This window comes from Alligator sinensis, unplaced genomic scaffold, assembly GCF_000455745.1.
Source record: "Alligator sinensis unplaced genomic scaffold, ASM45574v1 scaffold1213_1, whole genome shotgun sequence".
Classification (NCBI taxonomy): Eukaryota; Metazoa; Chordata; order Crocodylia; family Alligatoridae; genus Alligator; species Alligator sinensis.
The window spans coordinates 607,879-622,160 of NW_005842401.1; the positions used below are offsets into that span (position 1 = coordinate 607,879).

General features: G+C 42.5%; 1 protein-coding gene across 1 annotated transcript in view; it reads left to right on the forward strand.

The window, feature by feature from the left end:
* RTTN (rotatin) overlaps positions 1–14,282 on the forward strand; it is a 147,871-nt gene that overhangs the window by 42,246 nt on the left and 91,343 nt on the right. Inside the window, exons 14-19 of the mRNA XM_025211349.1 lie at positions 625–750; positions 3,921–4,037; positions 7,188–7,327; positions 7,568–7,739; positions 9,525–9,624; positions 13,069–13,157. Of these exons, the coding sequence (XP_025067134.1) occupies positions 625–750; positions 3,921–4,037; positions 7,188–7,327; positions 7,568–7,739; positions 9,525–9,624; positions 13,069–13,157 (744 nt within the window). The remainder of the gene's footprint in view (positions 1–624; positions 751–3,920; positions 4,038–7,187; positions 7,328–7,567; positions 7,740–9,524; positions 9,625–13,068; positions 13,158–14,282) is intronic.

The window sequence follows — 14,282 nt, forward strand, 5'->3', positions numbered from 1 at the left end:
TTTAATCATTTTTATACTTTAATTAGTGATACATGCATACATATATGCAATGCACACATGCACTCATACGTACATACATGCACATAGTTTTTTCCGATTCATTTGAACTTTTTTATAAAAATGCCTAATTTTAGACTATTTAATTGTTTTAAAGAGGCACTAAAGGATTAAGTGCATAGCTTCTGCTTAACATTCTCTGTGAAAATGGCATTAGTAAAAGGGGCACCTTTGTTTGTGTACAACTTTCAGGATTGTGTGCCTCCTAAGGGCACAGAGAATGCCTAATAACCAGATGTGAGAACTAAAATACCTAATTGTGGTGTAAAGATGATGACACCCTGTCAAGAATAGAAAAATGTTTGTACTGTCATATAAATTTATGAAGCTGCACTAGCACTAATATTTATTCAATAGCCTTGGAATGTTTATGCGGTGCTGAGATGCACTTTTGATGAGAGAACTATAGTTCTTTTGACACTTGGAATAGTAATGTGGCCTTTTTGGCATAGCAGCTCAATTTTTTTTCCAAGAAAATCACAAAATGAAAAACTATCTAGAAAACAAGGTATAGAAATGGAGATATTATTAAATTTTGAAATTAATCATTTGTTGTTTTTGATGAAGGAGTGTTTAGGTATCCATAATGTCACTAAACCTGTTTCATCTATTTGCCATGGAGTGCATTTTCTTCTTCATCCAAAAGTTTTATATGAAATTTCTACGTTTGGACTTCAGGAGTCTAAAAATGAGGTACAGTTTTTATATCTTATTTGTCACAACCCAAAGTTGTGAGTTTTTGTTTGTGTGTGCTTCGGCACTGCTAAATTATGTTCCCGCTAAATTGCAGCTTCTTTGCACGATGGAGTTCTCTGCTGCAAAGGAGAACTCCGGTGCAACGGAGAATTTTCCCGCCAATTTGTAGCCTTCTTTGCATGGTGCATTTCTTTTCCATCTCAGAGATGCACGGTGCAAAGGAGTTCCCGCCATTTGTATTTTAATTCGAGCCCCATTATTGGCTTGTGTTAAATTATGCACACGTGGCGGCTAGCAATTGGCTTGCTAGCCGTATAAAGAGCTTGGGTGGTTTCCGCCCAAGTTGGAGAGAAAGCAATTGGAGTCCGAGAGGGAGAGCGTGAAGATCGCTAAGTGCTGCGGATCCTTACGAACCCAACGCATTTCTTAAGAAAGCAACAGAGGTCTAAACAGCCTCTGGCCTCTCCCCGTCACCAAGCGCAATCCTAGACGTATCCCTATCCTATATACTCAAGATCCGAACCCACGGAGCTTTAACAACTCCGGGGCCAGAGAGCCGAACCAAACCCATGGAGCTTCAACAACTCCGTGGGAGAGAAATTGCCGAACCCGCGGAGCCTTAACAACTCCGGGGCCCAAGAACCGAATTTGTCGTGGTCCTCCAACGAGGATTTAAGCGGAGCTGAACCTGGAAACTGTCCAGCCTACACCGCGACCATCTTGGGTGTAAGTAAATAATCTTTGAATCAACCACTACGCGTCTGTGACTAATTCTAGCCCGTGCGTGCCTTGCCGCCGTGCGGTCTCTTCTGACCCTGCGTGCCCGGGCTACTGGCCACAGCCCGCGTGCACAAAGACGGGTCCGCATATCGCTCCCGGCTCGCACATGGCGACATGGACGGGATCGGGAGGCAGCCCGCACATTATTAAGGGTTGGCATTTGCATGTAGACAAATAATCTATTTCACTATTCTCAGTAGTGGTTTCAGTCCTATTTCATCTCTCACTTTTTCTTTAACGGTTCTATTAAAACAGCTAAATGTATGTACACCTGGAAAAGTAAGACCTAAAACTGCACAGCCACGTTAATTTTTACCTGCAGAAAGACTGTGTGCATGATAAGATTGAAAATGTTTAAAGATTCACCTGAGTAGCATGGAAAGGTGATGAACTCTAATAAGGATAAAATCATTAGGTACAAATTCGATGCGTTGAACTTGTATGGAAGATGCCAAATCAGATTTCTCTGTTTTTTTTAAACCGACTACCAAATTACTTTACAAAATAACCTTAGTATTACAGGTGCTACACATTGACATTATAATATTGTGCCCTTATAAAAAGGGATGTAATGTAAGTGTCAGTAAAGTTTCATTTCATAGAACTAGCTGGTTGAATTGGAGAGAGTTTGTGTTAATATTTAAATATTAAATGTTTAATATTTAACGTTTAACATTGGGGGTTAATTTTCTAGTTATTCTCAGCTCCTGTCAGTGCTAAGCTGTTAGCTTTGAAAATGGCTAGGTCCTTTCCAATTAGTCTGTTCTTGGAGTAATGGCACTGGGAGTGATAATGTAATGAGCCATAATCAGGTGTGAATAGCAAAATAGAGTTGAAGGTTGCCTCTGTGTTATGAAGTAACCAGCATTAAATAGGTGGAAAAAGCTGAGAGCAGACTGTTTTCCTCATGAATTAGTAGGCATACATAAATCATATTAAGTGATCCCTTTAATGTTGAAATCTGTGGAATTTGCCAAATGACTGCTGATGTTTGTGCTATTAAGGCTGTACACAGACATCTCATTTGACTGTTGCAGTTTGACCCAGATCAAAACAGGCGCAAAACAATTCATTTACACACATTGTTCTTTTACGCTGTGCTGATACTTCTCTGCCCTCCCTACTCTCTCCTGAGGGCAGTTCTTTTGTCCTACTGAGCTTACCCTTACTGCTGAATTTGAGGCTCCCCGTTGCCATTGATAATGGAAATCAGTGGCATTTGGTGGTGAAGCTAAGTGGAGGCTGCAGTAGTAGGGTCACAAGAACAGCCCTTAGTGCAGAGCAAGCAGGGCTGGGATGCTGTGGAGTGGGTTGGCACCCAAGCAGTAACCTGCCATTCTTAAAGGTTACCAGTCCCTGGTGTACGTGAATCAACAGGAGAACCCAGCATCCCCAGGGGGGATTTAAGATTTCTTAGTCTGTGAAAAATAGATTAACGAGTAGTGGCTATCTGTTGTGGGTAGCTTTTTCTTGTGGAGGGAACGGTGAGAAGCTTTTGCAACATATGCCATATATGAGCAGTCTGTAATGAGTGTTTCTTTTTTAAAGGCAGAGCTTCCAGAATTGGTGTTTCTTCTTGTTGGCACTATAAAAGCAAACATGGCCTAAGGCTCATAAACCCTTTGAAACTATATAGCTCTTGAGGAATATGACAATCTGATCTGTTAGCTGTTTTGAGAAACCCAAATAATTTTCCATTTTTGGTAACAATAGTTTTAACAGGTTTCCAGAAGAAAGCCTAGTGTCCATGTAGCCACTTTATACATTTTTTTTTCCTTCCCAAAAATGTCTTGGAGATTGAGAATGGAATGTTCCTGAAAATTAGTTGGGTATGAAGAGAAAAAAAGATTTTGTTTTCTAAAGCCAGAGACCGTAGAAAAAGAGAAGAGGTTAGCAGGTGTCTGATATTATGTAATGACTTATTTCTCTTACTTGAGCACTGCTTGCAACATATGGAAAGGTTCATGAGTATTTATAAAAAAATATGAACAGGAGTGAAGAGTTGTGATGAAAAAGTGATTCAGCAAAACTTCAGTGATTTGTGGGATTTAACAAATTTCAGTATGGCAGGATTGACAATGCATTTTTACTGTTTACACCACTCTGAACTTTTTCTCTATAAACAGAATGTCTTTTGTCATAGAAATCAGAATACCCGTGTTGTAAAAGAATTGCATGTCAAGAATTAGAGTAGAAGGTAATACCATCTGTAGTAGCCCATCAACAATTTGCAGAGGAATCATTCTAGGAGGAATATTTTCCTTCTTTTCCCTAGATACATAAGTTGACTAATTGGAAGTATTCTGTAGGAAATTGCCTGCCGTAGGATTGACAGGTTGACCTAACTACTTTCTTCTGTTGTTATTTAATCCTTTGTTGTGGAACAGGTGAACTCTGCTGCCAAGGCCATTCTGATGTATCTGTTACAGGGGCAATTAATGATGACAGCAATGACCTGGAACAATTTTATTGAGGCTCTTTATCCTATCATTCCAATTCTACAGGTACTCTTGCATCATTTTAAAGCAAATTTATGTTTATTATCGTAGGAATGCATGTACAGCAACATTGTAATGTTATACAAGGAAAAATTAAGTATTGTATTTACTCAATTTTAAGACCAGTATTTCCCTCTTATTTAAAGGGGTGCGGGGGGCTTGACTTAGAATTGAGCATGGGAAGGAACAGGCAGCTGCTGTGGCTTGGCCTTCAGCCTCTACCTGGTGCTGCAGCCATAGCCGCAGCTGCTACCCGTCTCTCCCCAGCCCTGCCCAGCACCATGCCATCTCCCCCTGCAGCCTCTTTCTCCCCATCACGTCCCCCCTGCCCCCCATGCAGCCTCTGCTCCCTTGCCTGCCACTCTCCCCCTCCTACTTCTTACCCTTGCTCCACAGCAGCAGGCTATGTACACACTGAAGCCTAGGACACTGAACATGGTCCCAGCGTAGCAGTGTGCAACCCACACAGCTGCTACTGCTATGGGGACTGGGCTGGGGCTGTGCTCAGTGCCCAGGCTAGAATGAGGACAGAGCCTTCTGGCATGAAGCAGAGGCTGGGGGGTGGCAGGCAGGAGGCAAGCTGCTTGACCTCCTCATGCTGTCTACCTCCCCATTGCCTGCCCACCTGCCGTGGAAGAATTAAAGATAACCCTCCAATAATTAGATTCTATACATGGAAAATTATTTTTTTAAATGACACATTTTCAGTATATAGAATCGAGTTATATATTTTCAGTGTATAGAAATATTAAAGCAAGACTTTTATTACCTATTGTCAGGGTTTGAATTACAGGGAATCTTGGGGGGGGGTGAGCCCCCCATAAGAGAGTAGAGCCCCCCTGTAAGATTTGAAAATCATAACCTGGGGAGGACTGTGACATTCATTAGGACATCATGATGGGCAGCCCTTTTGGGTTTTTTTGCGCCACCCTCCTCCCCCATGCCTCCAAAGTCAAAGTGTAATACGTTAATCTTCAGTATTCTCTTGAATTCTTCAGGCTGCCTTCATGTGTCTAAGAATATGTCTATACAGTGCAGTACAGTCCCTTTTATAGCTGTCAAAATTAGTTGAGTTCCCAAAAGTAGTATAGCAATGTGCTCTGTTCAAACCAGTTTAACCTAGTAATTCAGCTATACTGATTCTGGTGCTCAGAGTACCTCAGGTCTGGCACCAGGTAGACATATCCTGAGACTTGGCCAGATCCATTTGCCCCATCTCATGGATCCCTTTGCCCCATCTGTAGTCTAGCAAGAAATCTCATCCTTCTCTTCCCCCCACCACTCTTATCCTAGTTGTTCTACCTAAATCCTTTATATCTGTTCAGTGACAAAGATTTTCATTGTACTATCCCTCTAACCCTCTAATCTTATGCTGCATATTATATCCTATGACTCCATGTTCTGCAGTACCCCTTAAGTAGCCTTTCCAAGTAGTCCTGGGAAGCACAATCTTTGTTACTTCTCCTTTTTTATGTTCCTCAAATTTATCCATGAAAACCATCTTGAAAAATGAATTCTTTATGCAGTCTGTTTTTCCCATCTTAGGTCTTGATTCTTTCAGTGAGTAACAAGTTCTGTGAGGACAGGCACTTGAGGTGAAAACAGATGTCATCTGATGTCCCATTTGTGCCATAAAAATGTTTATGGAGGCACAAATGCTGAGCAAATAGACATCAATCCCCTTTGTTGAGCCACATAAAAGGAAATCAGTGGTGCAACAAAAGTTGGTAATAAACTCCGCCACTGCCGCTTTATTGTCCTGCTGCTTTATTATTGTGGACATGTATTGTTTCTGTGGGGGAAGAGTGCTAGCATCCTGAGCTGCTTGCGCTCTCTTGCCATGCTGGACAGGTGCTCTGCAAGCCTGAGGGGCACTCAAGCCCTGAGAACACTTGCCCACTTAATCTGCTTACAGAGAAGCACTCTGGGGAGTCTCGAGCTACCTCTCCATAAGTGGGGAAGTTGAGGTTCCCCGCTTAACTAGATCTGTGCCTCGAGTCTGGCTGGGCAGGAAAAAGTCTTTCCCCACTTAGTCATACCCATTCCTGGTGATCACTGGGGCAGATCTGGCAGAACAGGGAAAGTGGGGAGATCACATTGCCCCTTGTCCCACACGTGGTGGTGCGGGACAAGGGGCAGTATGCATTTTGCCCAGTGAAGTGGCTCAGCCATGCCTTGACACCGTAGAATCATAGAAGTAGGGTTGGAAGGGACCTTGTAGATCTTCAAGTCCGACCCCCTGCCTGGGCAGGAGGAAAACTGGGCTCAAATGACCCCAGCCAGGTAGGCATCAAGCCTCTTCTTAAAGACCCCCAGGGTAGGAGCTAGGAGCCAGGTGATGTGATTCATTCAGCTATGCCTATTTCTAGCCTTGCACAAAGTTCACTGAATGTATTCGGCCCTCATACTGTCTTCAGTAAAAATAAGTTTTATGTTTGTGTGATACTATGTAAATTTATGATATAGATTATTTATGGGGAAAAAGAGAATGCAGAACACTAAAGCTAGACTTAGTTTTCCTCACAGAGATGGGGATTTCTGTCTATGCTCTGAATACATCCTGCAAAATAACGGCTAGGATTCTTTATTTCAGTTTTTCTCAACTATTGATTTGTGTTTATAATACAGAAAACCAATTCTGAAGGCAGAGAGCAGATCCTGAGAAGCATTATGTCTGTAGATTAAAGGCTAAAGTTTACAACGAGATGTGGCAGGGCAGTGTAAAAAATGTAATGCTTTTGATTTAAGGAAAGGGTTACCTAAAATATGTTTCTTTGTTTCTGCGGAAGATCTTACTCTACCAAAATGAAATGAACCCAAGTAATAGTTACCTTTTGGCTCCATTTATATAAATGAAGTGTTTGTCTGTTTTTTAAATTACTGGCTGGAAATTTTACTTTTCAGGAAAGATACAGGGAAGATAGCGTTTTTCTAAAGCTATATCTGTTAGAAAGCATGAGGATATTACATTACTTGCCTTTAAGTATGCCTAACCTAATCTTATGAATTGCTTGCTTATGAGCTCATCCAGTGCTATTTTTATGTGAAGTATTTGGTACTTAGAAAATAATTTCCATTTTTTGTTTGTTGCCAAAATTAGGCATGCTTGTTTCTTAATTAGATAAGCTAACTGAATAGATTTTGACATTTTTGTAGGGTTATGCAGATGCCGAAGATACACTGGGTAAGAGCATCCTTGCCCTGAGTGAAACAACTTCTGACAAAGGAGAAGGGATTCTCCCTAGAACTACTAGACTAAGGGCTGCTCTCCGACTTCTTTTCTCAAAAAAGCAGTTGTGAGTAATGTTCTGCAGCAATTTCAGCATGGGATTCAACACACATGTGCAAGTCTAACCTGGAGTGTTAAGACTAACTTTGTTTTAGAATGAGGGTTCATTTAAAATGTTTAGGCAAATGATTAATATAAATGAGTTTGGTATTTGCATCTCCTTCTTCCCCCTTTTTAAGGTTTTTACCTCTTTGTATGCTTAGCTAAAAAGCTAAAATATTCTGTTATTTAATACTTTGCTTTGTAGAGTGCGTTCCATGGCACTTAAACATCTAACATTCCATCTCATGAATGAAGAAGGAGCCAGCCTGAAGCGCCCTCTTTTACATGGCAGTGTTTTCACCAGTGTTCCTAACTTGTTTGTTGTGGAAAGACCTATTGAGCTGAAGCTGGATGACACAAGAGAGTCCGTTTTTAAGGTGAACAAAATCTGTCTACCATTCTGTCATATTTCAGAACTCTTTTGCATTTGGTTTAACATCATGCAAAGAGTCGATGAGTTATTCCGTTGACTGAAGGCTGCAGTAGTTTCCAAATGAACTGATTTTCACCCCTGAAAAAAGATCTGTCAGTGAGTTCTTCCCACCTCAAATCTTAAGAACATGTTATGAAATGCAGCTGTTCATGAGACAAGGGCTCAGTTGACTAGTTTCGCAAAATTTTCTGTAAAATTGAAATAAGTTAGCTCCACATGACAGAAGTTTAACACACACTTAAAATTCTGTCATGCATGATTTTCAAGTAGTCATCACTCTGCTAAAATCAGTCTTTTGCAGGAACACCAAAAGGCAATTTTCATAGTCTGATATCAAAGTTCTTCCTCTGGCCACTTGGAATCAGAATTGCTGGGAAATTAATAGGCTATCTTTTTTCGGAATTTTTGCAGGAAAAATATTGACCTCCTTTTCCTCAAACAAGTCAATTGTTGTTGCTGAGTTTTTAAAAAGAAATGCAGCTCATAAAATGAAAATTATATAAAGATAAGAGCAGCTGAAACAGCACTATCCTGGAAAGAGTTTTGTAACCCTTTAGTGAAAATGTTACCTCCTACCATAATTTATTACCATATTTACTTCAGTCTGAAGTGAGCAGGGGAGATCACGTGTTATGAAGAGGGGAGTGTGGGGGAGACCACATGGTGGGGGAGATTGCATGGTAAGAGTGGGAGTTGGGAGGCCAGGTGAGCAGAGGAGGAAGCAGAGATTGAATCATAGGCACTTAAATAATTTCAGTGTCTGTTGCAAAAGATACAATTGGGCATCATAGGTACCTTCTGAAATGCCCATACTTGAATGCAGTTTAATCACCTTGTACACAAAATCTTACAGGAAATATAGTTTGACTAATGTCCCAGCTCCCTTCATTACTTCGGTTCAGGAGTCTCATTAATCAGAATCATGGGATGACTACTAGAAGATTCTCTTCTTTTTTGACATTTCCTTTTTTCAGAGAAAATCATATATCTGTAATATGAAAGGATCCAGGACTTGAAGCTGGTGGTCTCTAGTAGGTTGGCAGTTAGTGGCCTTATAGGAAAGGAACAAAGGGAAGTTAAGAGTAACCAGTAAAAATAAATGCTAAGGGAGCTCTGAAAAAATAAATTGTTAGAAAAAAATTCTAGCCACTCAGTTAACCTTGGATTTTTCAAAAAAGAAAAAAAGAAACATAATCTTCTCCAGGTCCTTAAGGTTCAAAATATATTGGTATGTCTGGGAGTTAAATAACTGACCTAATCAGATACCACTATAAAGGAATTGTTTTGCATTTAGCTGAAATTGTATTGTGCTGAAATGTGAATCATCTGCTAATTTAACTAATATACCTGTGTTGTAATAATATACCCTTGTGCAGCAAAATCTTAATTTTGCATAAGAAATACAAATCTGAATATAAATGTATGATTTTTTTTTAACCCTGTATACTTTAAAAATATCAGCAAGGTATATTTTAAAATGTTATATCCAGTTATATGCTAAAAGTTGTTAATTTACCCTGTTCCTCAAAAATTACTTCAGGGATATGGTAAATGCATACCATACTTGCTTCTGAATAAACATGTGCTGAATATAAAGATTTTTAAAATTAATTTTAGTTAAAGTATTTATAGTTTTTGTTATTTCCATTCTCTGAGGTAGTAACTGGGAAACTTCTCCTGTTTACCAATAATGTCCTTTATGTAATTCTAAATGTAGTTTTATTTTTAGGCTGAAACTGTTGAAAAACTATATGCTATTCTTACTTCTGATACGGTTGACTTAGTTTTGAGAGAGTCTGCAGCAGAGCAGCTAGCTATCATCATGCAAGGTAAAATACCCTAGAAAATATTTATTCGTGTGCTGGTCAGCAAGAGTGTTAGTTTTCTATTTGAAATGCTGTTTTTGCCCTTTTAAGTACATAGCTACTCCTTACCTTAATTATGGTATTTCAAAATTGTCATGAAAATTTACAGTCTGGTTTCAAAATTTACTTGCTTCATCCTGTTATGTTTGAGAATAAGGAATATGAGATCGTATTTTCTCATTAAAGAAAAAGCGTCCTCTCTTGGGTGAGAGGTAACTGTAATTCTGCAAGGCTACATTATGCCTAATGATGGAGCTTTAAAATAGGGCACTACATTATCACAGCTGGTGGGTCTTTTCCCTTCATTTTCTTCTTGACCTTTCCTTACTCAACTTATTCACTTTGTGCATTAGAGGTAATGACCCTGCACAGTTCCCATTTTTAGTGGTCCAGTTGTTTCTGCTTTGAGTGAAAGAGACTACTGTCCTTAGAAAATACTAAGCATTCTTTTGGTATCATTAGCCAATCTGTTTTGTAGACCAGCAAACTTTAAGCACACAAGGCCAATCTTGAAGTTGCTTAGTCTTGTGGTTTCACTTTGAGAAGCACAAACTCATGTAGTCCTGATGCTCTTGCTAAGTTTCCAAAATTGCTGAAAGGCTTAGTTTGAAGCTTTTCAGAAGTATTTATCAGTTAGCTTAATCTAATAGTGCCTTAAAAAAGCTGAGGAAAACAAGTAGAACTTTTTTCAACTGAGTAGTAGTATGAAGTTGCCAGACTAGGTCTTTCATACGTTAGTTCTTAACTGATATGCTGGCCCAGCACAGGACCTGTTGCAGGCAGCAGCAGCAACAACGGCAACAAATCCTTACTATCAAAACCTGGCATAGGAAGCATGAATACAAAAGGAGATTCACTTAGGGAGGACCTTTTATTTTCTTGAATTTATTTTCCTTTCTTCCAAGGCTAAAGGATCTATAATACATCATTCTAGATTAATGATTCTCAACCAGGGTGTAATGACACCCTAGGATGTTTTGAAATCCTTTCTGGGGTGCTGCAGAGTGCCACTCAGTGTTAGCATTATAGTTAGTTTCATAGTGCTTAGGGTTGGAAGGGACCTAAACAGATCATCAGGTCCAACCCCCTGCCCCAGGCAGGAACGAGTGCCAGGGTCATAACACCCCGGCCAAATATCTGTCCAGCCTCCTCTTGAAGACCCCCCAAGGTAGGAGAGAGCACCACCTCCCTTGGGAGTCCATTCCAGAGCCTGGGAGCCCTAACTGTAAAATAATATCCTGATATCCAGTCTGAACCTTCTCCCTAACAATTTGTGGCCGTTATTCCTAGTAACTTCCTGTGGTGCCTGGGGGAACAGAGCCTCACCCAATTTCCGCTGGTCCCCCATGGTGAGTTTGTGAAAAACAAACAAACAAACAAAAAAACCTCTTGCTATTCAACCTGGGGTTCACATGCCCAGACCTTCTCTCCCTGGCCTCCAACCCAGCCTTCCCCCACTGACTTCCATGCAACCCAAAGTAGCCACAAGCACCAGGGACTCACTGAGGAGCCAGAGGACTCCAGCCAGGCTGGGGCTTGAACCCACAACTTTTGCCACCTAGGGTAGCACCCTTACCACTGGAGTACTGGGAAAGGCTACCATTGTTAGGCTCCCTTTACATCAGGGGCGGGCAGTTATTTCTGGAGGAGGGCCGCTTACCCAGTCTGGCAGTTTTGGCAGGCTGTCAAGGGCCCCATGGGTAGCTCCACCCCTTGACAGGTGCCCTGTCCCTTGGTTACCATCTTGGGACCAGTGTCCCAATGTCTTGGGACCAGTGTCCCAAGGCCAGCACCGGTGGGGCCCGAAGTGGGGCACAGGCTGGCAGGGGTCTGTGGAGCCAGGCTGGGCTGCACCAGCAGAGGGGGGGAGCTGGCCCAGCTCCATAGAGCCCCTGCTGGCTGGGACCCCTGTACTCTGTCACCCTGCTCTGGGCCCCGCTGATGCTGGCGCCAGGACACCAGTGCAGGCCCCGTGCTCCTGATGGCTCCCCGCCCACTCACTCCCAGTGCCTCCCAGCCCCACAGTACAGGCAGGGGACAACACACAGCCCCAACACCCTTCTCGCTGGCAGGGAAGAAGCTGGTGCTAAGTGCAGGGAAAACGGGCCCCTCACCTGCCCATGGCCGACACTCCCTGCTGCAGGTGCTCGCAGCCCACACGGGGCTATCTGGAGCAGGCACAGGCAGCCTCACACGGGCTGCAAGTGGCTGCAGCACAGGTGCCAGGCACAGGAGGAGTGAGAAGCCACTTTTCCCCGTGCTCAGCACCAGCTTTTAACCTGGTTCTGCTGCCAGCCCCACGCTGTCTCCGGGCTCGCCTGTCGGGGCTGTGTGCAGTGGCAGCAATGCGGCCCCTCCGCTTGCCGCGCCGGGCAGTGTTGGCAGCTGCTGCCTGTCTGGAGCTCACTTGTACTCTGGGCAGCACAGAGGCAGCGGTGGCAAACACTGCCTGGTGTGGCAAGTGTGGGGGGCCACAGCTGCTGTCGCCATGCACAGCCCCGACAGGCAAGCCTGGAGCCAGTGTGGGGTCCTGGCTGGCATTGGGGGCGGGTTAGAAGCTGGTGCTGAGCGTGGCGGGGAAAAGCTGCCCCTTGCCTGCCCCGTGGCTGGCGCCCCACGCTGTAGCCGCTCGCAGCCCACATGGGGCTGCCTGTGCCTGCTCCGGACAGCCCCACATGGGCTGCAGCACGGGGTGCCGGCCCTGGGGTGGGTGAGAGGCTGCTTTTCCCCACCCCCGTGCTCAGCTTTTCCCCGGGCTCCTTTTAATTTGTCAAATTTCTGCTAGTCTAGCATATGGTAATTATGATAAACAATAGGGGTCAAAGCCTAACTCCATTGCAGCTCATAAGACTTTTGTTCTTTACTTAATGGAGCAAGGATTTCATCCACCTTTGTTGCATTTGGTTTGTGTTGTAATGCCAGGAGCTATAGTTATGAACCATTTAAATTGCCTATGATTAAGCCAATATCCAGACCATTTAATACAATAATTGAAGGGGCAGGTATATTTAAAAGATTTGAAGTAAGATTCAGCAATTTTCACATGAATAGTGATAAATAATAGACCTCATATCATGGTTATATGGTGATGTATGAACTGAGTTTGATTTCTCTTTCCTCAGGCCATCACAATTTGCACATTTTCAGTCTCCATAATGAGGTTAGATATTGAATAGATGTCTATATTTTTACATAGTGTGCAGAGATGTAAGAAGTTATAGAGAAGCTTGCATTGTTATTGCCTGAGCTGTGCTTGTGTGGGAGAGGTTGTAGAATACAAGCTCATAAAAATAACACTGCTCCACAGCATTAAAATAACTTGTGGCCCAACACCAAAAGCAAAATATAATGCTGTTGTAGAACTGTCTTGAATCTGTCCCCCTCCCCGCTCCCCCCTCTTTCTTCCAGATACTAAGTTGCATGACTTCTTGAAAAAATGGGGTGTGATAGATAAGATACATGCTTACCTGACTGAATGTGTACACCGGGATGGCAAGGTAAAAGTTTGTCTGTGCCTGTAAGTGTTCAACAAAAGCAAAAGAACCTTATCCTTTTGTTCTCTTAAGCATAAAGCACTTTAGAGTATTGCACCTATTCAGAATACAAGCATCTAAGAATAGTCATGCTGCATGTGAAGTCTCTTGTTAAGTTACAGAGTATGAAAACAGTCTATTACACTGTAATTTAGCTCAGAACCACACTAACGATGCATAAGTTTTATCTTAATTTTGATGGGCAGAACTTCTGATCTCTCCCTGATTGAGGACTGAAAAGTAATTTGAAAAGGTTCAAATTGATGCACATTATACTGTTAGAGGTTAAATTCTGCCTCTAAAGTCCAGTTCTGAAATAGGTTGCAGTTGTTTACAAAAATAACCAGCAGGCATTTATTGTAAAGAACGTGACCCAAACTTGATTGAGGACAATATGGATATAAACAAGATAGTGTCCTAAATATTACAAGGCCTGTGGCCTTTCAGATAATCTGCCTTGAAACTGAATCTACCTGATGTAAAAAACTGAATAATACTGAAACCTATGTGCTACACCCTTTTTTGCATTCATGATTGTGAGGATAGACCAGGATGTAGATGATTGATTCAAAGAACATGTGTTAGAGCAGGGGCTACCATAATGGACATCAAGGTCAAGCTGTGTCAAGTTTGAGGTCTCAAGCTGGGGGTTGCAAAGAAATCAGGGTCAACGTAGGCTGTTACTTGTCAAGGCTGGGGACAGAAACACTGGGACAGAGAGGGGAGGAGCAATCAGGCACTAGAAGAAGAGGCAGGCAGGTGCAGGGCAAGGATCCAAGCAGGAGTATTGGTTCAGGCTAGGTAAGGCACAGGTAGGAACTAGGTAGGAGCAAGGAACAGGTCTAGGGCAGGCAGGAGTTCGAGCAAGGATCAAGGCCTTTAAACCTTGGATAGAGCGAGAATCAAAGGAGGGAATGCATCTGCACCGTACTTGCTCTGGATCTGCCCCTGCTAAGTCATGCACCTTGATTTTGAAAGCCTGTTCTTTTTGAGGAAAGGCAAATGTGGTATGCAAGCAAATATGGTATTCCATTGTTGCAGAAATACCAACAAGCCCCTGGCCTGCCACCAGAGGTGGGTTATCTGGGC